The sequence below is a fragment of the Gossypium raimondii genome, chromosome 8 (genome assembly GCF_025698545.1).
Source record: "Gossypium raimondii isolate GPD5lz chromosome 8, ASM2569854v1, whole genome shotgun sequence".
Lineage (NCBI taxonomy): Eukaryota > Viridiplantae > Streptophyta > Magnoliopsida > Malvales > Malvaceae > Gossypium > Gossypium raimondii.
In genome coordinates, this window is record NC_068572.1 from 57598327 (window position 1) to 57625046 (window position 26720).

At 34.3% G+C, this 26720-nt stretch overlaps 2 protein-coding genes and 1 non-coding gene across 3 annotated transcripts; all 3 read right to left on the reverse strand.

Moving 5' to 3' along the window:
• Positions 1 to 2873: 2873 nt before the first annotated feature.
• On the reverse strand, positions 2874 to 2980 carry LOC128032115 (small nucleolar RNA R71). The gene has a single exon (XR_008188245.1). It is a non-coding gene; the product is annotated as a small nucleolar RNA R71 (small nucleolar RNA).
• An 8774-nt stretch (positions 2981 to 11754) lies between these two features.
• LOC105792442 (laccase-13) lies at positions 11755 to 14199 on the reverse strand. Its single transcript, XM_012621022.2, has 6 exons — positions 14060 to 14199; positions 13812 to 13963; positions 13465 to 13709; positions 13251 to 13379; positions 12196 to 13149; positions 11755 to 12111 (listed from the first exon to the last, which is right to left on the reverse strand). Exons 1-6 carry the CDS (start codon positions 14177 to 14179, stop codon positions 11981 to 11983), a joined length of 1731 nt encoding a protein of 576 aa, XP_012476476.1. The 5' UTR covers positions 14180 to 14199; the 3' UTR covers positions 11755 to 11980.
• Positions 14200 to 25552: 11353 nt separating this feature from the next.
• LOC105793453 (PRA1 family protein B3) lies at positions 25553 to 26492 on the reverse strand. Its single transcript, XM_012622362.2, has one exon. It carries the CDS (start codon positions 26348 to 26350, stop codon positions 25721 to 25723), a length of 630 nt encoding a protein of 209 aa, XP_012477816.2. The 5' UTR covers positions 26351 to 26492; the 3' UTR covers positions 25553 to 25720.
• Positions 26493 to 26720: the final 228 nt, after the last annotated feature.

The following is a 26720-nucleotide window of genomic DNA, read 5'->3' on the forward strand; positions in this document are numbered from 1 at the left end:
CATATTCGGTCATTGTAACACTCAAACCATAACATATTTATGATTTCATGATATTCACCAAAACACATACTTATCAATATAAATATGAACACTAAAACCGAATCATATATCACTTACATTTTAGATCAAACATATTTTAAATACACCACATGTAGATACAGATTTCTAAATACCAAATTAACACATAACATAATCTTAATTCAACTAACATCCAATATTAATCTTATTGTCGAAACACATAACTAAATATCACCTTTTTATTCAACTCATATATCAAGACTTTAATACCTAGCATAAACCAAATTTATCAGATACATGTAACTTGAATATATCATTCAAATGGAAGCTCAAATCATGATCAAATGTAGTCAAATTCAAGCATAAAAACTAAAAACCTCAAGCACCCATTCAAAAACACATAAAACCCAACTTAAACAAAATGATCATGGACAAGCCATTTTAAAACCAAACCAAACACAAGCATGGAAATTAAGCTATTTTCGCATGGCTATTTAGATATACATAATCCAAAACTAACCAAAAGCATAAGCAAACCTATACATGCCATAAGATTTAGTTTAAACTTTAACAAAATACGAAAAGAAGTCGATAGTGTGATAGACTTTGCTGATGATCCCCGAGCTCATAACGTGACTTCAAAAATCTATAAAACAGAGATAAACAAGAACACACACAGAGTAAGCTATTTAAGCTTAGTAAGTCTTAAGCAAAAACATATATAACAACAATTACATATTAACATTTTGTTAAAAAGGCCGAATTTGCATAATATCAAATACAAGTTATCATTTACTACTAGATCACATTTTAACCTTACATACATATACCATATGACCGAATCAATCATGTAAATATATTTATTTTCACTTTTATTATTACAAAAAAATCAATAGGCCGAATCACTTATATGTTCAAATATATTAACACATAATTCATATTCACATAACTTTTTATCATTTCAAGTAACCAACTTACCATGTTTTCATATAAATAATTTACTAACACATACTTGAACCTATAATTCAATTTCACATTCGGTCTTTACTTCACATTGCTTGTTGAATCGTTTGAAATTAAAAAGGATACGTGGATAGTCAGAAGGCTCGTAAAATACCAACGTCCCAGACGTGGTCTTACATGTAATCACATATCGATGCCACTGTCCCAGACAGGGTCTTACACGTAAACACAAATTGATGCTAACGTCCCAGACGTGGTCTTACACGAAAACACATATAAAAAATCCTATGTCATGACATATGTATCCTAACTATTCCTAGGGTCCGTACGGGGCTTTCGGACATTGAATCTCGATCAAATCGAACTCGAAACATAGTCCCTATCTAAAAAATCACATTCGGCCAAAGCTTATATTTATTCAAACAATTCAATTTATCACATAACATATATATATTCTCAAATTTAACAACATTTAAATGCTTATAGACTTACCTTGGATGTTGTCAAACGGTATAATCAACTATTCGACTTCTTTCGATTTCCCCTAATCTAAATTCGTTCTTTGGTTCTTGATCTAAACATATTAAAATTAAACTTATTTAAGCATAATTTTATTCAATTTAGTCAAAAAAACACATAAATGGGAAAATTACCATTTTTACCCTGACATTTTACACTTTTTGCAATTTAGTCCCTATTGCATAAAACACAAAATATGCAAAATTTAACTACACTATAGCTTGGCAGAATCTCACTCATGTTCATCTAAGTCCATACATTTTATTTATTTCACATTTTAGTCCCTAAAAATATTATTTTTGCAATTTAACCCTAATTACTCAATTTCATAAAAAAATTCAATACAAAACATATTAGTCTAAAACATATCTTTCATTATTCATCATCAAACATCACAAAACACAAATATTCATCAATGGCATAACTCAAAATATTCATCAAAATAAAAATTCAAGCATGGGTTTTGAAGAACAAGAAGCAACGATCTCAAAAACGTAAAAATTATCAAAAATCGAAACCGAAACATACCTTAATCAAAGTCTTCAATGGCCGAATATTTCAAAGCTTCAAACCTAATTTTCTTTCTAGTTTCGGTGATAAAAAGATGAAGAACATGGTTTATTTCTTTAATGTTTTATGATATAATAACTTAATATTCATTTTACATTTTTAACTTTTATTACTAAATATATAAAACATATAATATAAGGTCATTCTTGACCATTGCCATCCACTAAATTTAATAGTGGGCTAATTACCTATTAAGGACTTTACATTATAAAGACATTAGCAAATTAGCACTTATACATTAATTAGCCACTCTTTCATTTTACGTGATTAAATCTTTTTATTAAATTAAGCACACAAACAATAAAATTAATTCACAAAAATTGCACTCATGTAAATTCACACATAATTAACACATAAAATAATACTAAAATATTTTTCTAACTCAGATTCGTGGTCCCGAAACAACCGTTCCGATTAGGGTCAAAATCGGGTTGTTACATACTATGTACGATTATTCCAAGCCCACTCTAACTAGGACTGAATCGAGTATTGTGAGACCCACTATTGCTGTAAATAATTTTGAATTGAATTCGAACACTATTCAGATAGTACAACCATTTGTTCAGTTTGATTGTTTGCAAGACGAAGATCCAAATACTCTTTTGACTAATTTTCTAGAAGTCTGTGACACTTTCAAGATTAATGGCGTTTCTGACGATGTCATTCGCCTACGGTTGTTCCCTTTCTCATTGAGGAACAAAGCTAAACAGTGGTTGAATTTCTTACCACGAGATTCTATTACCACATGGGAACAAATGACTGAGAAATTCCTGCTGAAGTACTTTCCACCGGCTAAGACAGCAAAGTTGAGGAATGATATCTCTTCCTTCGTTCAAATCGACTTAGAAACTTTATATGATGCATGGGAGAGGTATAAGGACTTATTGAGAACGTGCCCTCACCATGGGTTACCTTTCTACAATAGTTTGAACCCCTCAACTAGACAGTTGATCGATGCAGCAACCGGTGGTACTCTGAACAATGAAACACCTGAAGCGGTTTATGAATTTATAAAGGAGATAGCACTGAATAATTATCAGTGCTAAAACATAAGGACAAAACCAATGAAAGCAACTGTTGTTTTCAACTTAGATGTGGTCACCATGTTATCGAATCAAGTAAAACTTTTAAATAAAAAATTGATGGTTTATGTGTTTTTACGTAGGTACATCTGGTAATGTAATGCGATGCAAATGGAGGTGGAATAAATAATCTAGAATATTTACCCTACGGTTTTAGCACAGAGAACGAACAAATCAACTATATAGGTAATAATTCTAGGCCTTAGAATAACCCTTATAATAATACCTATAATGCAGGTTGGAGGAACCATCCCAATTTCTCTTGGGGTGGTCAAGGAAATCAGAGAGCACAACCCCTTCCAGGCTTCTAACAACCTTACCAGCAAGAGAAAAAACCAAAACTTGAGGAGATGTTGACGAAGTTTATCTCGGTGTCAAAACTCACTTCTAAAACACCGAAACAACAATTAAAAATCAACAAGAGTCGATCTAAGGGCTCGAGAACCAAATAGGTCAACTTGCTAAATTGATTTCGAAAAGACCACAAGGTAATTTGCCTAGCAATACCGAAACTAACCCAAGAGAGCAACTTCATACAATTACTGTATGAGATGAAGAATGGTTAGTTGAATCTAAACCAAAACCGAGGCAAGAAACTGTGGTAAGTAATCGTAAGGTTGAAGTACCAAAATAAACAAAAATTGGTTGGTAAAGGATATAAACCTCGAGTGCCATATCCTAACGCGACGAAGAGAGACCACACGAACGAACAATTTGGTAATTTTTTTAAAATTCTGAAAAAAATTACATATTAACTTACCGTTTATTGAAGCTCTTTCGCAAATGCCCAATTCCGTTAAATTTTTAAAGGAGCTTTTAGCAAACAAACGGAAGTTTGATGACTCGTCGCATGTGGAGCTAAATGCAGTATGGTCAGTCATTTTGCAAAATAAACTTCCCAACAAATTGAAAGATCTAGGGAGTTTTACTATTCCTTATTTAATTGGTAGTTAAAATGTTAATAATGCTTTGGCTGATTTAGGGGCTAGTATTAATGTCATGCCCTATAAAATGTTTAAGCAATTAGGTTTTGGGAAACCCAAACAAACTAGGATGAGTATTCAATTAGCAGATAAAACCATTAGATTTCCTAGGGGTATTATTGAAGATGTTTTTGTCAAAATTGATAAATTCATATTCCCAGTTGATTTTGTTGTTTTAGACATGGATGAGGATAGTGACGTACCTTTGATTTTAGGTGGGCCTTTTTTAGCAACTGCTACAACTATTATTGATGTTGTTATAGGTGAATTAAAACTTCGTGTAGGTGATGACACGATTACTCTCTAAGCTCGTGATTCTGTTAAGACATCTAGTGATAGAGATGATTTTACAAGTTCTGTTAATATGAGTAACCATGTGGCTCAAACTTCTTTGCAAGAAACTCCTCAGAAAAACGTGATGAAGTCATGTTCCAGTCCATGCAATATAAACAAAACGACTTATAATGAACGAATATTGCATATCGATGAACTAGATGAATGGCGAACAAAGCATGATGAAGACTTGAGACATAATGATAAGCATGTGGATGGAACAAAACAATTTAAGGTTAGAAACAAGGTACTTCTAGATAAAATGGATCCTCGAATTTCCACTTCGAACTTGATGCAAATGGATCAAATCCCTTTACGGTACTGAATGTATTCCCATACGGTATAGTCGAGGTAACCCATTCTGAATTTGGCACATGTAAGGTAAATAGTACTTGACTCAAACCTTATTTTGATAATAGAATTAATAACAAGAAAGAGGAATTTCGACTCCGTGAACCACCGTGACCGTGCGAATACAAGGTATGTCGAGCTTAGACTTTAAATAAGCGTTTCTCGGGAGGCAACCCAAGTGTTAACACTGCTAATTTTCTTAATTTTATTTCATGTTATTTTTAAAATTAATTAATTAAAAAAATGTTTTTTGACCCACACGACCTGGACACACGGGCGTGTCCCAGGCCGTGTGCACTAAAAGAGGTTCGACAATGAGTTACACGGCCTGGATAAATGGGCGTGTCATTTGCCGTGTGGATCTTGGACTTAATTTTTCCAAAAATCGACTGAGACACGGCCTAAAATAGTTCACACCGGTGTGTTACACGGCCGTGTGGACTACACAGCCTGGACACACGGGTGTGTCCTAGGCAGTGTGAAACCTGGAGCTAATTTTTTTCAATTTTTAAAAAAGTCAGAGAGTTACACGGGTAAGACACATGGCCGTGTGCGAGACATGATCGAGCTACACAGGTGTGTGAGAGGTCATACAGGCGTGAGAGAAGTGAAGGAGATTACACACGGCCATGCGACACGGTCGTATGTGTACACGGTCTAGACACACGGTTGTGTAACGACTGGGTCTATATTTTTTAAAGTGCACATAGGCTTAAAAGGAATCACACGAGCGTGTGACACGGCCGTGTGGCCCAACACGAGCCCTTACATGACTGTGTCACCTATTTAAAACCTTAATCCCTTTTTATTTTTTACTTCATCTTCTTCAAATTTCAACTCTTAACCCTAGCCGTAGTCAACCTTCCCCTTGCAAATTCGGCCACCTCCGATCACCCTCTCCTTCATAAGTACCGACCATCTTCGCCGCCGACCATCCACTCATCCCACACCCACAAACGAGCCGCCACTACACCGCCCCCTCTCATCTACTTTTTCCTTTCCCTCACCCACGCACACACTTTTCTTTTCCTTTTCCCCTTCTCGCTGTCCAACCCCCAGTCAATCCCTACGCTGTAGCCCATCTTTCGCCACCATCGACACACGCCCACCCCGAACCACCACTGCTCCACCGCTGTTGACTCCGGTCACCATTCACCACTGTTTGCCTATTTTATTTATTTATTTATTTATTTGTTCTTATCTATTATTCTTATTAGTTATATCATTTTATTTTTTTTATTGTTTATTGTTTATTGTTTATTGTTTATTATCTATTATTTTTATTATTAGTTATATATTTATATTTTTTACTTGTTGTTGCTCTTATTATTATTTTATTTCATTATTTTATCATCCAATGTTAATTCTTCATGCTACTGTTTTCATTTATTATTATAGCTATTATTATGATTTATCATTAGTTTATTATTTTACATTCCTTGCTTACTGGTTCTATTACTATTGTTCTTTGTTCGTAGTATTCACATTGTTTATTTATTTATTTCTACTTTTTATTATTCTTATTTTCAGTATGTCATGATTTGTTTTAGTTACAAACTCGTTATTTTATTCTTTATTGTTTTCATCACTTTGATTCATCATAGCTTCACTTTATGGTTTTTGCATTCTTGGGTATTCATACATACTGTTTTTAGGAGTAATTTGATATTTAAGACTACTTGGATTTTACCTTCTTGTCCTTTATTTGCATATTTGGTGCTACTTTATTTATTGATGGATTATTTTACTTTTTCAGGCACACTATGATGAACACTCGCAGCAAGTCTAAGATCGTCGTCCCCGTTTCGAAAAAGCGAAAGACACCTGGCATGACCTCCTCCTCGAGTGCCTCTGCTGAGACTCGCCATCCTTATCTCTGATTTTTAGCGGGTCCCCAAGAGGAATTATTTCAGCTACTTCGATTGCGACCACTCAGCTTAGACCGATGTATTGGTTGAGCCACTTTAGAGCAGGTCTAGTTAGCTTATCATGTGCGTGCCTTTATTGCCATAGCCCCATGAGACCGGTTCTTCTCGATCATCAAACGCACATACATAGAGTTAACTTTAGAATTCTGCTCGACATTTACTCTCTAGTATGTGATGACGACTCATGACGAGTCGGACACTATCACTTTCAGACTCGGTGGCTTGGTGCGCCATATGGGTGTCCCTGAGGTCGGCGCTGGTTTGGGACTATACTCTGAGGAGTTTATGAATGCCGAGAACTTCCTCCGCCTTCATCGGCACATCTACTACTCGCCATCTAGTTGTTGGACAGATCTTACGGCGAGTAGGACACCCTATGACGTGAATCGCTTGAAGGCGACTTCTCTCTCTCCGGCTTTACGGTATATTCATGCCCTTTTAGCTCATACTTTGACTGGTAGGAAAGACAACACCAGAGTCGTCAATACCACCGATGCATATTTTTTATAGAGCATGGCCATAGGGCATGTTTTTTTATTTGGCTTACTTCATCGCCCTCGCTTTCCGCCATCAGACAGACCGCAACAGGAAGGGTTCTATCTATTTAGGCCCTTATGTAACTCGCCTAGCTCGACATTTCGGTCTCCTCGACACACCGGAGTAATCCTCTACACTTACACTCGCCGGCCAGATATCCCCACAGGGAATCTCGAGCATGATACATATGAGAATGATCGAGCGGCTTCGTGGAGTAGATCCTCCTTAGTATCGATTATTTCATTCTAACTCTCAGAATGAACCAGATGACTTCACTGATGATGTTCCTTTGCATTACGAGGACCCACCTCATCCTTCACCTTTGAGTCACCATCCTGTTTCTTCTTCTGGTACTTTAGTGGACCTTTCCGAGCGATTCACTCGTTTTAAGCAACATTGTTTTCAGAGGTTCGGTAGTATTGATGCGATATTGCAGTAGATTTGTCAGCATCTCCATATCTGCTCCTCCACAGCGACGACTCACGACACCGACATTTCTAATGATAAGGACCATTAAGTTTCTTTATTTTATTTTTATTGTTATTTTCTTAGACTTATTTTGTTTTTATCTTTTGAACTATATTTTTATTTTTTATGATGGTTTCTAATCGGGCTAGTATCCCTTTAATCTTCTTCACTATTTGTGTTTATTTTCTTATTAGTTTGCTCAAACTCATGCTCTCCATTTAGAATTGACTTCAATTCCGCTTTTCACTATTCTGGGGATTTCATCCAATATTTAAGGTAGTTTCAGTTTTCTCCCTCTCTTATGATATTCTGTTTATACTGTGATTATATATGTTTGTACATTGAAGACAATGTAAATCTTAACTGTGGGGAGGTTATTTATATAATTATTAGAAAATCCCTAAATTATGTCTTGTGTTTAAGTAATTTTCTCATACTTCTATTAGAATAAATTTTTATCGATTTGTGATTTTTATTGATATGTTTTGGATTAAATTCATAGATATTTATACATTGGTTGTTTTAAACTTTAAGACATGAGAGAATCAAGCATGATAAGTTTATTTTCGAATTAAAATTTTAGGTTGTTTCCTAATTGAGGTATTATCTTGAAGTTTTAAATTTACAAGTTTGACATAAAAAACCATAATTTTTGTGAGATTTTAAGCCTTTAGAGCATACATTTTTCTTATTCATTTTATTAGTGGTTATGAGTGTGTCAATTTGATTTGTTGTTCTAGAACTTGTGTCGATTATACATGTCGAAACCACACCTTTGATTTGATATACTGAGATGATAAAGAGACTTAGGTTTTAACCCACTTATCCCATAAAAAGTCTACCTACATAATTAACCCTTAGTGAACCCCGTTGAGCCTAACACACAGTTTCATGATTTACCCATTAAGTTAACCCATAACTCTTTATTTTTGCTCATTGAGAATTTTCCCATTTTATTTATTTTTTTTATCGAGATTTGATTTGGTTAATTGCCTAATTAAGCACTTTTGTTTAATTTGTTGAATTATTTCTTATTGTAAAAAAGATATAAAAAAGAAACGAAAAAAACAAACAAACAGAAAATAACAAAAAAAATATTATTATTATTTAGTTCTATGTTGATTGAGCTTGAACAGTTAAATTCATATTTTGAGAAGAAACTCGTTTTCTTATTCTTGAATAGTTCCTAATTTATGTAATTGTTTTTAATTTAGCATTTGTTTATTTTTCTAGTTTGGTAATTTATCAATTCGATCTCGGTTTTAACCAACTTTTTCAACCTTTCTCCATACCCTTAACCTAAGCCCCATTACAACCTCTTAAAGACATTTTGATTCGTGTATCATATCATTTTATAGTGGCGGAGATTTGATTTTCATGCAAGCCTATGGTAATGACTTTTCATGTTTGACTATTGACTGCTTATTCTTGAACCTTAAACACTTTGAGTGATTGGAGTGAATCTTTAGTGAGGATGTCATTCTTGTTGATTTTGAATTAAAGGTAATTACTTAGATAAGGGGAAATATTTATACTTTCAAAATGTTCGACTTGGATTGTTTGAATCTTTAGTGCTCTTTTAGTTGAATTATCAATGTATGATTATTTGTGAATTATTTTGAAACATTATTGATGAGAATTATAAGTTGAGAAAAGATTAATTTTAATTGTGAGTTGAGAATTTTGCTTGGGGACAAGCAAATGCTTAAGTGTAGGGATATTAGATAAGCTATAAAAGGAACATATTTTTAATCCCATTCTTGATGTGTTTTTGGATGATTTATTATGTAAATTAGTGAATTTTATGCTCCTAATCCTTTAACTTCATGTTTCTATACTTAGGAGAGCATTTGGGAGCGAAATGAGCAAAAAACGAGCCAAAATCGGGCAAATAGAGCTGTTTTTAGGATCTACACGGCCTAGGCATTTCCACATGGGCTGGCCATAAGCCCATGTGCCAGCCTATGTCGATATCGCACCATGCTTCCCAAATACGCGGAAAAACCTAATTTTTATGCTTTCTGAGGATTCTAAAGTCTATAAATACCAATTAGAAGAAGACCTAAGGGGGCACGCAGAGAAGATTGAAGAAAATCACTCGAAGAACTCCATTGAAATCAACTCAGAAGTAGATCTCCTTCAAGATTGAAGATCTCCATTTAATTTCCTTCGAAGTTTTATTGAGTTTCTTTATATCTTGTTGTTATCCTAACTTTGAGATGTTTCTATTCAAGATTATGAACTAAATTCCCTAGATACCTAGGGAGGATGAAACCTATGATGAATTTTATTATTTAATTTCTGTTTTTACGCGATAAATACTTGATTCTTGTTCTCAATTATGTATGCTTATTTCGTGTTTTAATATTTTCAGGATATTAATTCATGTTTAATATGCTTATTTCAGTGGAAGAAAAGTCTCTTTTTAAGAGTAGATCTAGCATAATTGAGTGAAGTTGCATGCAATCCTAGAAATAGGATGACATAAATTTACCAGATTAGAATCAAATCTAATAGGAAAATCCATAGATCGAGTTAATGCGATAATAGAGGTTTTAATTAGAAAGAGATTTCAATTAATCAACCTAGAGTCGGTTGTTCTTACTCTCGAAAGAGATATTAATATAATTTAAGGATTTTTACGGATCAGGAGACAAGTGAATAAATCGTTTAATTCAGATTTATAATAATATGTAAGTCTAGGTGGATTCTGTCCTAGGTATTGTTTATCTCATTGATTATCTTCGATTATTTTCCTATTTTATTCTCTGTTGCGTTCGTAGTTAAATTAGATTAGTAAATTTAGATTAAAAACAATCTCTTCAATTTATCGGCTAAATAATAGAAAAACGGTAATTACTAGTACTTTTAGTCCTTGTGGATACAATATTCCCTACTCACCATAACTATACTATTGTTCGATAGGTGCGTTTGCTTTAGTCGTATTTATAGTTAGTTTAGTGACCATCAGATGGATATCTACACAAGTTCAAACTCCTCTCCTCCCTCTCCAAGACAGTCAATTCAAAGATAATGATCACCATACATCGTAGCACGAAATTACCTCCTCATTTGCTGCTCCATAAGATTAAATCATAAATCATGTCATTAAAAAGTCAAAAATATCAACTGAAAAACTTTGATTACACCAAAATTATTATTCTATCTATTGTTGGAACATGAAATGAAACAAGAAAAACAATCAAAGTTCCAACAATTATTTTTAAGTCTTTCAAATGAATTATTTTCTTCAAATTAATTATCCTACATATCAAGTTATAATAAGATGAATTATTATCCGTCATTGTCAATGACCATGCATACATTTCTTCATCCTCAGCTTTGTACTAGTTTCACAAGTCGGTTATTTTTCATCTATTATCATTCAGTACAAATTCATATATAAATACTAATGATTTGTGTTGGTAAATAATAAATAATAGATTGGATCAAAACCCAACGAGTGGAGGCTTACATATTTTTAGATTATAGTTGAACTATGTTAAGTCCTCTTAATTAGTTCACATAATAAGCATATTACCTTTTAAGTGTTGGATAGAATGATAAGATATATTATATCCGTAATGATAATACATATTTAAACTTTATAAATGACATTATTGATAGAGAAAATTAAGAAGGATATTAAAATAGACATGATACTCGATAATCGAAAAGAGTTAAAGTTGATATTATTTCATTTAACCAATGAAATTAAGACAACCTTATTATTTCTAGTGCTAATTTTTTGGGTCTTCTGTATCAACTAATATTTGTTGCTTCAACGTAGTTGGGCATTATCTAATGTGTTATCGGCCATAGAATTTTGTGGTTTTAAAAAGCTATATATAACTTCTTCTCCAATAAAATTTAGTTCCATCATATTGTTTTCATTGTTAATGAGCGGAGGAGGTTTCAGATGAGCTCTCATTTATTAACTAGTGAATTAAATGGAGATCGAGTTGTACGGATGGATTTTATGTATAAAATGAAGAAACTTGGTTTGGTTACAAATATAATAATCTGATTTCCCCTTGTGTAATCTTAGAAGCAATACATAGATCATATCAAATCATTTGCTTAATTGTGGAATTCAGGACGTATAACATTCATATAAACACAAGCTAAAAATCATTCAAACCAACTGCAGGTAATATGTTCAAAGGAAGTGAGCATGCAGCCAGAAACTAGTGGAACACTTCACACTAATAGATGTTTGATATTGGCTCTAACATTGGGGTAGATCGAGTGGTGGTGGCTGTACAGTCTGCAATTTTCCAACTCCGTTTTCAACTAGCAAAGCTGTTGCCAAGCCCCAAGGGAGATGGGTGTCTAAATGGCAATGGAGCAGCCAGATTCCTGCTTCGGACAAGTTAGTAATTAACAGACATCAAAACATGGAAGCTGTTTAATTTGGAAAGAATTAAAGTACTTATATGGTACCTGGATTGTCGGCCACAAACCGGATGGCTACCCATCCACCAGGAGGTGTTCCAATGGTATTTCTCCGTGGTGGATCAACAAGGTTGAATTTGGCTGGATCATTTTTGGGATCAAAGTTACCAAAACCACTCCCAACAACATAGAAGTCGTATCCATGAATATGCATAGGATGATCCTCAACTGTGACAATACTTGTATCCTGGAACACAATTTGTACCTTGGACCCAAACTTTAGTTTAACGAGCTTTGTTCCCTTAACAGGTTGCCAGAGGCCTCTGCTCACATTGCCTGTATAATCAAATTGTATGGGAGGAACAGGTGGAAAGTCTGTGGTGAAAACACCAGGTTGACCTTGGTAGTAGGCCTGCATTAAGGAGGTACTTCTTGGGAACACAAAGGACACATTGTTGATACTGGCAGCAAAGCGAGTTCCGTTGGGGCCTTGGCATCGTGGGCTATTCTTATTTTTACAGTTGATTAGTCCTAACCCCACTGTGAAAAACAGGCTTTCATCAATCTCAATGGGAACTTTGACCTTGCAAGGACTCCTTAGCTGGGCAGTGAATGCAGTTGCAGTGGCGGTGTCGTTGAACCCGGGTAGCTGTGGGAAGATCGGTTTCAAATATTTTCCTCCTTTTGCGGAGTAGTGAGCAGATTCATATTCAAGGATTGCTGTGGTGGTGGTATTGTCAAAGGCTGCATTGGCGGTGTTGTAGGCATGTGCCGCCATGTAGTAACGAGCTGGAGGCTGATCAGCAGTGAGAAGGACATCGGTTGTCTGGCCAGGAGCAATCATGATGACATTTGTTGTGAAAGGTTTGGTGTAGCTAGCATCAACAGCAACAACAGTTAGTTTGTGATTGGCCACCCCGAAATACAGCTCCTGATTCAGTGCAGAGTTGATGATCCTCAGAAGAATCGTCTCACCCGCCTCCACTGGATATATGGCAGTTTCTGCATTTTTGTAATATCGATCAGGCTTTATGATATTAATACTTTTTATAATTGGCAAGGTGAGTAGTTGAAGTAGCTGAAGCTGAATGGTAAAAGCATACCTTTGCTAGAGCATCTATACAAGTCGCCTGGTTGACCATTAATTGTATATGCATCTGATACATTTGGAGCACCTCCAGTGAAAAGTGCTAGCTTTAGCACATCCAGCGGATTCCTATCCCACCATTCTCCTGTTTATCATTATAATTCTTTTGAGTTATGATGCCATATAAACCGAAAACATAGCCCTGTGAGATGTACAAAGATGGGAATTACCAAGAATAACAGGCATTTCTCTCTTGGGCATGGGGAAGGGATACGGGGAACCCAACTTAGGATATATTATGAGAGCTCCATAAACTGTCGCTCTAAGCCATTTGCTATGAGCATGCCACCATAAAGTCCCCTCCTGGTTTTGGATGGTGAATTGGTATGTGTAAGACCTTCCTGGTTGGATAGGACACTGCGTCACATATTCGGGTCCATCTGCCCATGGATTTCGCAGTTGTCGTACTCCATGCCTGATCAAAGCCAGAAGAAATATAAGTTACAAGCACCAGTAAAGTAATGTTGTCTAGTTTATAAATTGGTTTATGATATACAGTTTATTGTATAAAGATTACCAGTGGAGGGTGACATTGTATCTGGCCTTGTTTATAGCTTTAATGACCAGAGTATCGCCATCTCGCACTTCCAACGTTGGCCCTGGATATTGCCCATTTACTGTAATTGTACTATGAGTTCTGCACAGCCTCTTCACTGGCTTTGCTTCAATCTGTTTAAAAGAAAATGTTTTAATAAAAAAGGAAAGAAGGTATGACACTTGAATAATACAAGATTAACATGATGTTATAAACAAGTTAAGACATACAACAAATTCATGGTAGTGAATGGCTGCACTTGCAAAGGATGCTAGGAAAGCAAAGATTAAGAGAATGCAAGAGAATAAGTAAAAGGTGCATGGTTTGGCACTGAGTACGTGAGGCTCCATTGCACTCAGGCTTTGGTTGATTTGTGATTGTGAGGTTGGACACAAAGGGAGAGCAGCGATATTTATCCTAGGAAAAGTGGGGCGGGGGAATGACAATTTGTTTCGAAAAGAATAATGATTAGGCAAAATTAGGTTTAGGGTCAACATGTACGACATTAGTATTACTATAAATTAGTTAGTGTAACCCATAAGGAGGATTTGGTGCACCCACTAGGCACTACCCGCATTCTTCTTTCAGTGTTTAACAAAGGTACATTCTTTCCACCACACTTAATTCTCAAATGGATGGGGTAGTTGTAGTTGCAATCTTTCCATCATTACTAACTCAATATCTTTTATTCTTGCATGTACTTTAGTGCCCATAAACAGAACCAATGATTTTCATTCTTGCTTAAATGTTTATTTATTTATTTATAAATGAAGCATTTTTTGAGTTTTTAATGAAAAAAAGAAAAAGAAAAAGAAACACATATTGCATAAATATTCCATACATGGGACAAAGTAAATGAAAATTTTGTTAAAACGCTACTAATTAAGGTGGGGAAAGGATTGATTTGGTTGATGCAAAATGCAGTCACTCATCTTCAAAATTATAAAGCTTAACACAAAATTATTAAACGTTGATCTCCTCTAAGAAAGCTTTCAATTATGAGAAGATTCATTTACATTCACACCCATTTCTCGATTCAATCCAATCAGTGAAACCAAAAATATAGTGTGATAAGTTTTTGATGGAGAGAAAGAAATCAGATTTCACCATTCTTCTTTTAATTTTAGTTACCATAATATTCGTTTTTTACTCTTCAGACTTCAAACATTAATTTGATAAACCTTTTAGTCACTTTTGTTTCTTTCTTAGAGAAGATCAAAGATGCTCAGGAGGAATATAAAGTGACTAAACAGGAAACGTTAAACATCCAACTTCCGCTGTTATTAAAATTGATTGTTCATTATTGGAGGAGGCACACATAGGAACACAAACAGGGGCAGAGGATTTTTGTTCTGATGTATTGTGCTAATTTAGGAGCAACTTATGTTTTTGCCTGCCAATCCCGTTTTTCACTTCAGAATGAAGCATATTGAAGTTTAGCAGCAGCTTCTAAATGATGACTTGCAGGGAGTACATGAAGCCTTAGGACTTTCTTCAGCTTAGCAGCAGTTTAGACTTTCTGTTTAGTCTTTGTTTTTTCTACCAAAACAAAATTAAAATAAAAAATAAATCTTCAAATTGAATATAATCCTGAGACAAATATCATAAAGATTAAGATAGTGTAAACATTGGATCAAAGAAACCTATCAATGCAGCAAACAGAAGTATTTTAGGTTTAAAAGAGTTTAGAGTTAGCCATTTACAAATATGGACGAGTTTGGATAAAATTTTTAAGTCTTTATTTGGGTTGAACCGGACTTGGACAAGCATAAAGCTTATTAATATCATACTTAGAAGACCTATCTTAAGGCCGAGTAGCTCATCCGAACTATTGGGTTGAGCTTGGACAAGAATTTTCGCACTTACTGATGTTAACATTTGAATCACTAATAAAACATAAAATTATATATTGTTTTTCTCTAGATAAAAAGTCACTTAACCATGGATTACATGATAAAACATTAAATTCCGACACCAATCGATAAACCAAGAGAGCCGTAAGGAACAGAGCAGAAAGCATAGCAAAAACCATCATATCAGATCATAGCACCAGCCATTCGTCATTAGAAATCATATTGATGTACTGAATTGATCACCGTCTCAACTGAAATAAAAGCATTCAGCAAAAGCAAGCATCAATGCTTACGACCTCCTTAATCATAGCTTGAAAAACAATAACATTATTACTCCAAAATCATTAGCACTTGGGTACCATACCACATTCTGCTGTTTACAAACCCGCCCAAGCATCTGATAATCCAAGGCAAAGTACGTTTGAAGAAAACCTATCCTCAATAACATGCAACACATCTTTTAATTTCCTTAGCTTGCCCCTCTTTTCTCTCTTGATTTCACCAATAATAATATCATTTTTTTTATTAGTTTGCAATCCTAGTTCTTTACTGAGAGCCCACGCTTCAGTTTCTTCCTTTTTGATATAGCATTTCTTCTGCTGTTAAAATATGTATTAGACAGTGATTAACTGGCAACTCGATTGTCAACCAAGCCAATTGTCGACTCCTTAAATTTCTGCCCATTTTTCCTTTCCTTTTGAATTTCTTCCACTTTTTTGTTTCTTCAGCTTACGCACTAAGTCAAACATGTGTCTCACTTTTCTTATCTTCACAGCTTTACATTCTAGTGCCACCAAATTTTCAGTCTCGGATTCGTATTCACATTTGCATTAAACCTACAGTTCTGCTCCTCTAGAACTTCCTTGGGCTCAATCTATAAAGGGGCGAACCTTGCATCATCCTTGCAAAACAAAAGAAAAAAATAAAGCTGAGCACAGGACGAAGGCACTGCAGCGCCTGCGTCTACTAATTAAGGTGGTCAATTTTAGCTTGATTTGGGCTCTTATCGATCCATTGCTACTAAGTATGAGTTACAACCCTATGAAAGCAATGTAAACACCCGAGACCGATATGGGACTTGTAAAATTTTAAAAAAAAATTGGAGTTTAATGAGATTTTTAAAAAAAAAAATTTAAGGTTTAATTAATTTTTTTAGATTAATGAGATTTTTTAAAAAAATTTAAGAGAGCTTAATTATTATTTTTAGAAATTAAAAAGCATAATGAAAATTTTCAAAATTTGAGTCAACTAATAAAAATTTTCTAAAATTTTTAAAAAATAAAATTTCCTGAGTAAACACTTATAAATACAACATTTTATTTTGGAGTAAGAGTGTAGAAGAGAGTTTTGACAGTTTTCTATTTTTCTTGTTGCTTAGACTTTAGTTATTTTCTTTTACTTTTGGAGAGTAATTGTATCAGAGATTTACTTGTGGACTCAATCAACTTCTGAGTCAGATTATTGAAGAGATTTGTTCTTCAATCAAGCAATATTTCTTTTCACTTTTTCTTTAATGTTTTTATTTTATATATCTTACCCTATGAAAGTGGTGAAGAAATTGAATGTTAACGGATTAATGATTGAAATGGGGTTACAATTAGACGGATTTAGATTGTGATTAGATTAATTATTTAATTTGTTCTTCATAAGTAATTTAGGTGACAAGTAAATTAAGAAATATATTAGAGGAAGAGTGTAAAAAGATGTCGGTTTAACCTTAGTGAATTAAATAAATAGTTACCCAACTCATTAAGATATACAACACACTACACCAAATAAGGCTTTTAGCGGCACCTTTTGTGGCGTTTTGACGACAAACGCCGCTAATAATCTCGCATTAGCGGCGCAAAAAATAAAACGCCGCTAAATATCAGGCATTAGCGGCGCTTCCTGCAAAACGCCGTAAAAGAACATCATTAGCGGCATTTACCATCACGCGCCGCAAGATCTGAAGATCAAAACGCATCGTTTTGGTCTTGATGTATACTAGAATTAGTGGCGTTTATGGAAAAACGCCGCTAAAGGAAGTATTAGCGGCGCATTGCAGAAAGCGCCGCATTGTAGAAAGCACCGCAAAAATCTTAACAAAAACACATCGTTTTATCTCGCTGTATATTAGCATTAGTGGCGTTTACGAAAACCCGCCGGTAAAGGAAGTATTAGCAGCGCTTACCAAAAGCGCCGCAACATATGTTAACCAAAACGCAGAGTTTGGTCTAGAGGTATGTTAGAATTTATGGCGCTTGTGGAAAAACGCTGCAAACTATCTTAACCAAAGTGCACCGTTTTGGTCTTGGTGTATGTTACAGTTAGTGGCGTTTAAGGGAAAACGCCGCTAATGCATAATATTAGCGGCGTTTTGAGAAAAGCGCCGCAAAATATCTTAACCAAAACGCAGAGTTTGGTCTTGAGGTATACTAGAATTAGTGGCGCAAAGGGTACACGCCGCTAAGGCATACTATTAGCGGTGTTTTCAGAGAAGCGCCGCAACATTTGGTAACCAAAACGCAACGTTTTTGTCTTGATGTATACAGTTATTAGTGGCACATATCAAAAAACGCCACTAAATCATAGTATTAGCGGCGCTGGGCAAAAAGCGCCGCAAAATATGCTCACCAAAACGCAGAGTTTTTTCATGAGGTATATTAGACTTAGTGGCGCTTATGGGGGAATGCCGCTAAAGCATATTATTTGCGGCGCTTTCTGAGAAGCGCCGCAAAATATATTAACAAAAACGCAGCATTTAAGTCTTGATGTATACTGGAATTAGTGGCGTCCACGAGAAATCGCCGCTAAAGCATCGTATTAGCGGCGCTTCTCAGAAGCGCCGGAAAATATCTTAACCAAAACGCAGAGTTTTGGTCTTAACCATGCATTATATAATGTAGGTTATTATATATGTTTAGTTTATCGTATTTGGTCTATGGTTTATGGTTTAAAGGTTGGGGTTTAAGGTTTAAGGTTATGTGTTAAGGGTTTATGATTTTAGGGTTTATGGTTTACAGTTTAGATTAACTAGTGTTTTCTAATTTATATATTAATTAATTTCTTATATAATTGTAAAAGAGATAATATTAATTTGGATCTTTAAAATTGTGTGAAGAATTGGTTATTCAAAATCGATATAAGCTATATCCGAAGGATATCCCATCTTATCCCATCTCGGTTCAAGATTTTTAGTGCTCATTCAAAGATAATATATATATATATGATTATTAATTTAAGATTTTAGCTAGGTCATATTTAGGCCGGGTTACTATTTTAAGGTTATTGTAATTGATCAGGAGTACTATATATATATGATGTAAGAGCTGATCAGATTTAATGTTTAGGGGTCAGGAGTTGGGTTAGACGTTATGGGTTAGGAGTTAGGGATTTATGGTTTAGCCAGGGATTTAGGCGGGTCGGGTTAGGGTATTAGGTTTAGATCTTACATATGTAAATGGAATAACAAAGCTTGGTGGACACTTGTATGAATTTAGGGTTACAGTTATAGGGTTAGGGGTTAGAAGTTAACAATTAGGGACTTAGGGTTTAGATCTTATTTAGTTTTTTTAATTTATATTTTAAATATGTTCTTACATTTTTGAACATAAATAAAAATTATTAACCAACCAAATCTGAAATAATTAATAAAACACCACATTAAAGCATGATAAAATAATAATTCTTAGAGAAATAGCAAAAAAATCAATTGGCTATAGAATAAAAATCGATTAATTAATTGTATTTAAACTTACATATGTTAATGGGATAGCAATGCTTGGTGGACACTTGTATGGATTTAGGGTTTGGGATTTAATGTTTAGGGATTTTGGGGTCAGATCGTGGTTTTGGGTTTAGAGTAATTAGTATTTTAAAATATATTTTAAAATTTAATCTAAACCAATTGATGTATTTAATTAATATTAGTTTAAATAGAATTAATAAATAAGTTAAAAAGCATTGATATATATATATGGATGGATATATATATAGGTATAATTAATTATTTTGGATATATATGAGGTATATATATATATAGGACCAAATTATAAGAAATTGAATAAAAATACAAACAAAAAGACAAGAAAACCTAAACTTTATAATTTTATATAATTCTTATAAATATTACTTAAAAGTTTAGTTATTATGTTATTGTTGTAATTAGTTATTAAGTTTAATTACATTTTATGTGTATTGCGATAAAATGCCTAGAAGAAAAATTATAAGGAAAGCATTGTTCAAAATGATCCAAACTCGATGAAACAAATAGTCTTGAACAACAGACAAAGAATTGGATCTTGAATGTTCCGATTACACGAGGATCCTACGGAAGTTCAAAGTAATTTTACATTTAATTTACATGCGTATTGACTTATAATTGATTTATTTTTCAAATTCTTATATTATAATATACCATTTGTAGCTGAAAATGGTGGGACGCCAGCAGAGGTCGAGGACGACGCTACTTAGAGAGTTATACGAGTTAGATCCAATGAGCGTGTCAAGGTATGCGTAAATGCTTTGGTCACTGTTGGATCGAAGCTCGACTTTTAGCAGGATACATGGGCATTTTAGCACGAAATGCGAATATGTTACCTATCAACTACGAGTCGTGGCGTCAAATGCCCGATAGCAACAAAAACCAAGCCCTCGATAATATTAAGGTAACAAAATGTTAATGTCATCTGTAATGCTTGGGAAATAGTTTCATTTATATTTACTTTATTAACTTGTGTTTTTTGTAGGCGAGGTTTGCTTTAGAGGTCTCAGATGCTTATGTAAAGAAGGCATTGGGAAAAAGATGGAGAGACAATAAAAGAAGAAAAATTATTATAAGACAAAAACAACCCTCGATGAGAAATTGCAAAATGTCCCGCCGGGTATGTTGAGGTACCAATGGGAAGATGCGGTTAGATTTTGGCATTCTCAGAAAGGCGAGGTACGACGTACTTCCAAACTATTGTAATTATTTTGGTTTATAGTATTTACTATTTACGTACTAAAAATTTTATAACGTAGGATCGTGAACGAGTTGGAAAAAGCAGCCGGCAGCAACAAAAATTCACTCACACAGCCGGGTCGAGAAGTTTTGCATGTGTAGCTGAGGCGGAGGTATTTTTAATTTTTTAATATTCTCAAATATGTATAACTTTCTATTAAATAATATTTTTACTACTATATTGTAGGAACGGTCGTCCGGTCAAAAAGTTGGACGCCTTCAACTTTTTGAAATTACACATAAGAAGAAAGATGGATCTGCTATGACTCCTGAAGCTGGTGAAATTATGGTACGTTTACTTAATACGATTTGACTTGTTTTAGTTATTTATAGTGTTTATTTTCTAATGGTTTAATTCATTGCTTGTAATGCGACTATTTTTATATTGCATTTTTTTTAATATATATTGCGTTCCTAACTATGTGATTTATTTATTAGGAAAAGTTAAAGGAAAAAAAGACGGAGTACGAAGCGATTGCTTCTAGTGATAGTTCTGTTCATCTTGAAGACATTGATAACCGGATGATTACTGAAGCTTTGGGTCCTGAAAAGTATGGTCGGGTTCGATTTCAAGGATCTTTTATCAGCCCAACCCAATATTTTGGATCCAGCTCGCACCAATACATGGCTTCGGGGAGTCAATCTCAAGCTGAAGTTCAGAGGTTAAAAGACCAGATGTGTAATAGCCCGATTCTAGGCCTAGTCGGAACAGTGGTTTCGGGACCACAAATCCGACGAGAAAAAAAATGTAATGGCCTGAATTTTCAGAGGTGTCGGAACGGTGATTCGAGATCACTAAATTCGACAAATGGGTAGAAAATATTATTAATTTAGTAAGTATAAGTTAAATGTGAAGTTAGGAAAATTTTTGAAATAGTGAATAGTGCACTAGAAATAAATATTAAAATAATTAGAATCGAAATGAGGTATCAAGACCTCGGGGATTTTAAACTGAGCCATAAATATTTTTATAAATATTTATGGAGTGTTAAAAAGTTAGTATTAAAGTTTCGTTAAGAAATTTTAAAGTTCCGATAATTAATTGAACAAAAAGGACTAAATTGTAACAAATGCAAAATTTTGGGAAATGATTAAATAGCTTAAATGATAAAAGGAAGAGGGGTTAAAAGGAAAATAGACCCAAGGTCTATTTGGGCTGGACGGCAAGGGCATTAAATCAGCAAGAAAGTAAGAAGAATTAAGTGCAAAATTGGAATATTGCAAATTTTGCTTAATAAAGTTAGGACCAAAGAGGAATTATCTAGATTTCTCTTGATTTTTCTGAATTCTCATCAGCTAAAACACCATGGAAGGGCTTCTTCAAGCTGGTTCTTCATATTTTTATTACAAGTAAGTTCAATTCTTGACTATTTCTTGAAATTTTTGTATTTTTATGACTTTTACAACTAAGCCCGCTTGTTAAATTCATTAGTTTTTGATTTTATGAAAGAAGCTGAAAGTTGATATGAATATGTGCTGGAATTATATGATGATTTATCATGAAATTAGAGCTTTAAATTGTTCATATGCTGATTTTATTGAAAGAATTGAATAGAAAGTGAATGTTTGGGACCTAATAGTAAAAGAGTTTGAAGATAGAGTTATATGTGGAAATTCTGAATTTCAATAGTTGTGTAACAACTTATAATGTCTAGGTAAAGTATTAATTGAGAAAATTAGATTAATTGAGGGGTTAATTGAGAAAGGACCAAATTGTATAAACTTTGAAATTTGGGGCAAAATGGAAATCAACATTTTGCACTAAAGCAGTTTTGGACAGCAGCAGTAGTGTAACTTTGAAAAATCACCAAAAATTTTAGAGATTGAATTAGAGGATGAATAAAATATAAAACTAAATCTTATTGAGTCTAGTTTCTTATAAAAGAAACGGTGTGATCAATGGAATTGTAAATCATGAGATATAATAGATTTTGTGAGACAAGGTCAGAATGAATTTGGGTTCCCCTGTTCTGACTTTGGAAAATCATTAAAAATTGTAAAAAAAATTATTATGAGTTATAATTTATATGGTTAGAATCCTTAATGAGTCTATTTTTAGAAGAAATAAACGAAAACATTATCCGAATTCTGTACAATGAGATAATTAATTTTTAGTAAAGAGTGGTCGGAACTGTCAGACAGCAAAACAGGGGAAACTTTAAAGAATAAACTGTACTATTTGGCTCAACCAAAAATTCTGAAAATTTTATGGTATAAATATATGTGAGTCTAGTTTCAGGGAAAATTAACGGATCTTAATTTGGAGCTCTGTAGCTCCGGATAAAAATAATTTAGTGACTCTGACTCGGATAAACAGTTTTGAATATACATGTGAGTGAATAGTAAAATTATAGCTAATGTTGTTTAAGTGTGTTATACACATTAAGGATGTGGAATGGAGAGGAGGAGGAGGAAAATTGGGAAATATATGAATGATTTGTGTATAATTGGTCATATACTTGATTTTAATTGATAAACGATGAAATAGAAATGATATGCTTATATCTTGTGTGATGTGCATAGAAACAAGTGTGGAAAGATAATGAAATAATAAGTTCATATGGTTGAAATTTAATGATTAAATGTTAATTTCATGAATCATACAATGTATGATGAAATGTATTCATTTTTGAAATGAGAATAAAATAAAAATGTGAAAAATCGAATAAATGATCAAATTAAGCGGAACGCCGGATTTGAGTACTTCTGATCAAGAGATAAAGTGATAAGTGGTAGCTTTAGCTACACTTATCTGATTAAGTGAAAAAGTGATAAGTGCTATACTTATCTGATCAAGTGACAAAGTGATAAGTGCTATACTTATCTGATCAAGTGAAAAAGTGATAAGTGTTAGCCTTAGCTACACTTATCTGATCAAGTGACAAAGTGATAAGTGGTAGCCTAGCTACACTTATCTGATCAGGGATGAGTGATAAGTGATCATACGTAAGACCATAGTTATACTATGGCAAAATGAAAGTGAAGTACTCAATTTTCCGTAACCGTTCCCTAATTTGATTAAGGATGGTAAGTGACAAACGAGCCCAAAAGAATTAAAGTAAATGGATAAGTGGTAGTGTATTTATATCAGGACAATGTTGTTATTCAAGCTAAAGTGATATTTTCATTGCAAAATTGAGAATTTCATAAATTTGTTATTGAATGGTATAATCAATAAACATTGAGTTAAATGGTAAATACGTATTAGTGTTGAACTTGATGTCATTGAATTGTACGTGAATTAAATGGAAATTGCTAGTGATATGATCTAAATCGTGAGCATGAGAAATTGCGAATTGAAGGAAATGGAAATGAAGCATTGAATTGCATGAGAATGTATTGGGTCTCGTAAGCCCTAATTATTATGATTATAACATTTTGAGGATATACTGTGAAAAGTTATAGGAGCATGTTACTTATTTTGAAAGTTTTAATTTAGATGAAATTTTATAACTCGGTTAAATACGTTTACAAGTGCATGTGTTTTGGTAATGCCTCTTACCCTATTCCGGTATTGAATACGGGTAAGGGGTGTTACAAGATGGCTCAGATGCAAGCGACCACATTTGAGGTTCAAAGGAAATATGAAGAACTTCAGCAACAACTTAAAGTAGACGCGGCAATGAGGGAAGCAGAGGCTACAATGAGAGAAGCGAGGTCATATGAGAGAAGCAATGAGAGAAGCAAATGATAGAAGCAGAGGTTCAAAAGAAATATGAAGAACTACAACTACGACTTCAAAAAGATGCGGCATCGAGAGAAGCAGAGCAGAGCAAAAAGTACGACGAACTTCAACAGCAGCTCCAGATTATGATGAAGATGTTTCACCAGTTGCAACTTCCGCCGTCATAGTATATTGCATAAATATTTTTATCATTTTAACTTTTAACGTTTTTGTAAAGAAAAGTATGAATTCACTTTTATTTATATCAATTAATATTATTTTAGTCATTTAATTTGAAATATTATATAAATTTATTGTTTTTGGTTAGTTTAGATCTGGTTGCTTTTGATTTGTTGTTGTAGGAGGGCTGAAAAAAATAGAAAATTTTATTTTAAAAAAATCTCAAAATTAGTGGCGTTTTTTAAAAAAGCGCCGCTAAAAGTCATATCAAATAGTGGCGTTTGTGAAATAAGCGCCGCTAAAGAACACTACTTTTAGCGGCGTTTTTTCCCAAGCGCCGCTATAGAACATTACTTTTAGCGGCGTTTTTTTCTAAGCGCCGCTAAAGAACATGATCTTTAGCGGCGTTTATTTCCTTAGCGCCGCTAAAGAACATGATCTTTAGCGGCATTTTTTTCTGTAAGCGCCACAAAAGTTAGCGACATTGTCGTTAGCGGCATTTTTTGTGGCACTTCTTAAAGCGCCGCAAATACCTTTAGTGGCGTTAAAAAGCGCCGCTAAAGGCCTAAAAAAATGCCGCTAAAAACCTGTTCTGGTGTAGTAACAACTGTAAGATTACCTATAAGATATACAGTAACTTAGGTAGTGGGATTAATTCTCATAAGCTATATATCAAATTAGGAATTCTCTACTTATACACCAATTTAAGATGCTGAAACTCTCGTATTTAAAGTTATTTTAGTATAATTTACATAGCATTTTAGAAGCTAATTTTAGCATTTAGGTTCTTTTTATTATATTTTTAGTTTTTGGATAAATTATATTTTATTTGAATTTTTCTTGATTTTTATATCTTTAGACTTAGCTCGGGTTTATTTGCTATTTGTCTTTTAGGTGAAGAATAAAAACTTGAAGCATGGAACATATTCTTCAAATCAAAAATTTTGGCAGCAATCATCTCATATTCCAATTCACATGATTCAAATCAATGCTGAAGTTATAATTATAATTAGTATTGTAATTTTTGAAATTGCAATTAGGATTTAAACATGTCAACTCATAAATCAAGGAGCTTTATAAAAATGAAAATAAAATATTATAACGACGACAAGTTGTACGTTTATAGTTTGGTACAAACTTCATGAAAAATAAAATAAAAGGAGAATCCATGAATCAACCAATCAACCAATGAATCCATGTATGAAAATGCTCAGACGCGCGAAACAATAACAGGGGCGGCGGCGTTGGCAGCAGCAGACGAGGCAGCCGCACTTACAAACGAGAACAACCCCAAACCAAAGGGCTCTTGTTCATCAAGAAATAGATCCTCCGACATCCTGAACGCACCGTGCGCACAAACAATAGCTATCCCCATCATGATCCCGGATATCAACAGGGATCCCACGCTGGTAAAAAAGATCACCACAACCGTTAATACCACCAATATCGCTAGCTTTTCTATATCCGAGTACGTTCGGCCCCATATGACCAGCGGCAGTTCCGAGGGGCGCAGTGCGTAGAGGAAAAGCCAAGCCGCTATGAGTGACAGCAGAATTATGAGAGAGAAAGGGTGGGTGATTAATGAGAAGGCGAGTACAGCCGTGAGTATGGTGAGGTAGTTGGCTCGGAAGTAGGAGAAATTCTTGCGAAGCCGGGAGGTGGCATCGGAGAAGGAGGCTGGTTTAGCAAAGGCAGTACGGTCGAAGAAGTCGGTCCAAGGACGGCAGTGAGAGAGAGCCAGGCGGAGAGAAGTGGAGAGGCGCGTGAGAAGAGTCTGGGCTGTGATAAGAGGTTTAGAATCGGCGTTGGGCTCCAACGTTGAGACTGAGACAGGGAGCATTGGAGCGGAATTTTGGGGATCAAATGAAAAGAGAAACTGAAACAAATCTGGAAAACGTTGTTGGGAGAGGAAAGCCTGGAAAGAAGAAAGTTGAAATGAGTGAGATGTGGGAGGCCATGTGCTGTGTGTCTTAATGCAGATGGAAGGTTTTCACTTTAAGTAAAACGAACTTTAAATGGTAGCAGTAAGATCACAGTCCACGTGACAATCTACTAGTAATTCTTACTGATATATTTTTTAAACAACAACAATGATAATTGCAATTGCAATTGATTCGTGCTTAAGAGCGAATAGATTCAAGCATTGGTGAAGAGCATAAAAAAATAAAACATTTAATGAATTATTTCTCTAAACAATATCCCCTAGATAT

Coding starts and splice junctions, on each gene's coding strand:
- LOC105792442 (XM_012621022.2), bottom strand. CDS start 14,179: ATGGAGCCTCACGTACTCAGTGCCAAACCATGCACCTTTTACTTATTC. Junction 13,380..13,464: donor AGAAATGCCTGTTATTCTTG/GTAATTCCCATC, acceptor AATGATAAACAG/GAGAATGGTGGGATAGGAAT. Junction 13,150..13,250: donor GTATAGATGCTCTAGCAAAG/GTATGCTTTTAC, acceptor ACAAAAATGCAG/AAACTGCCATATATCCAGTG.
- LOC105793453 (XM_012622362.2), bottom strand. CDS start 26,350: ATGCTCCCTGTCTCAGTCTCAACGTTGGAGCCCAACGCCGATTCTAAA.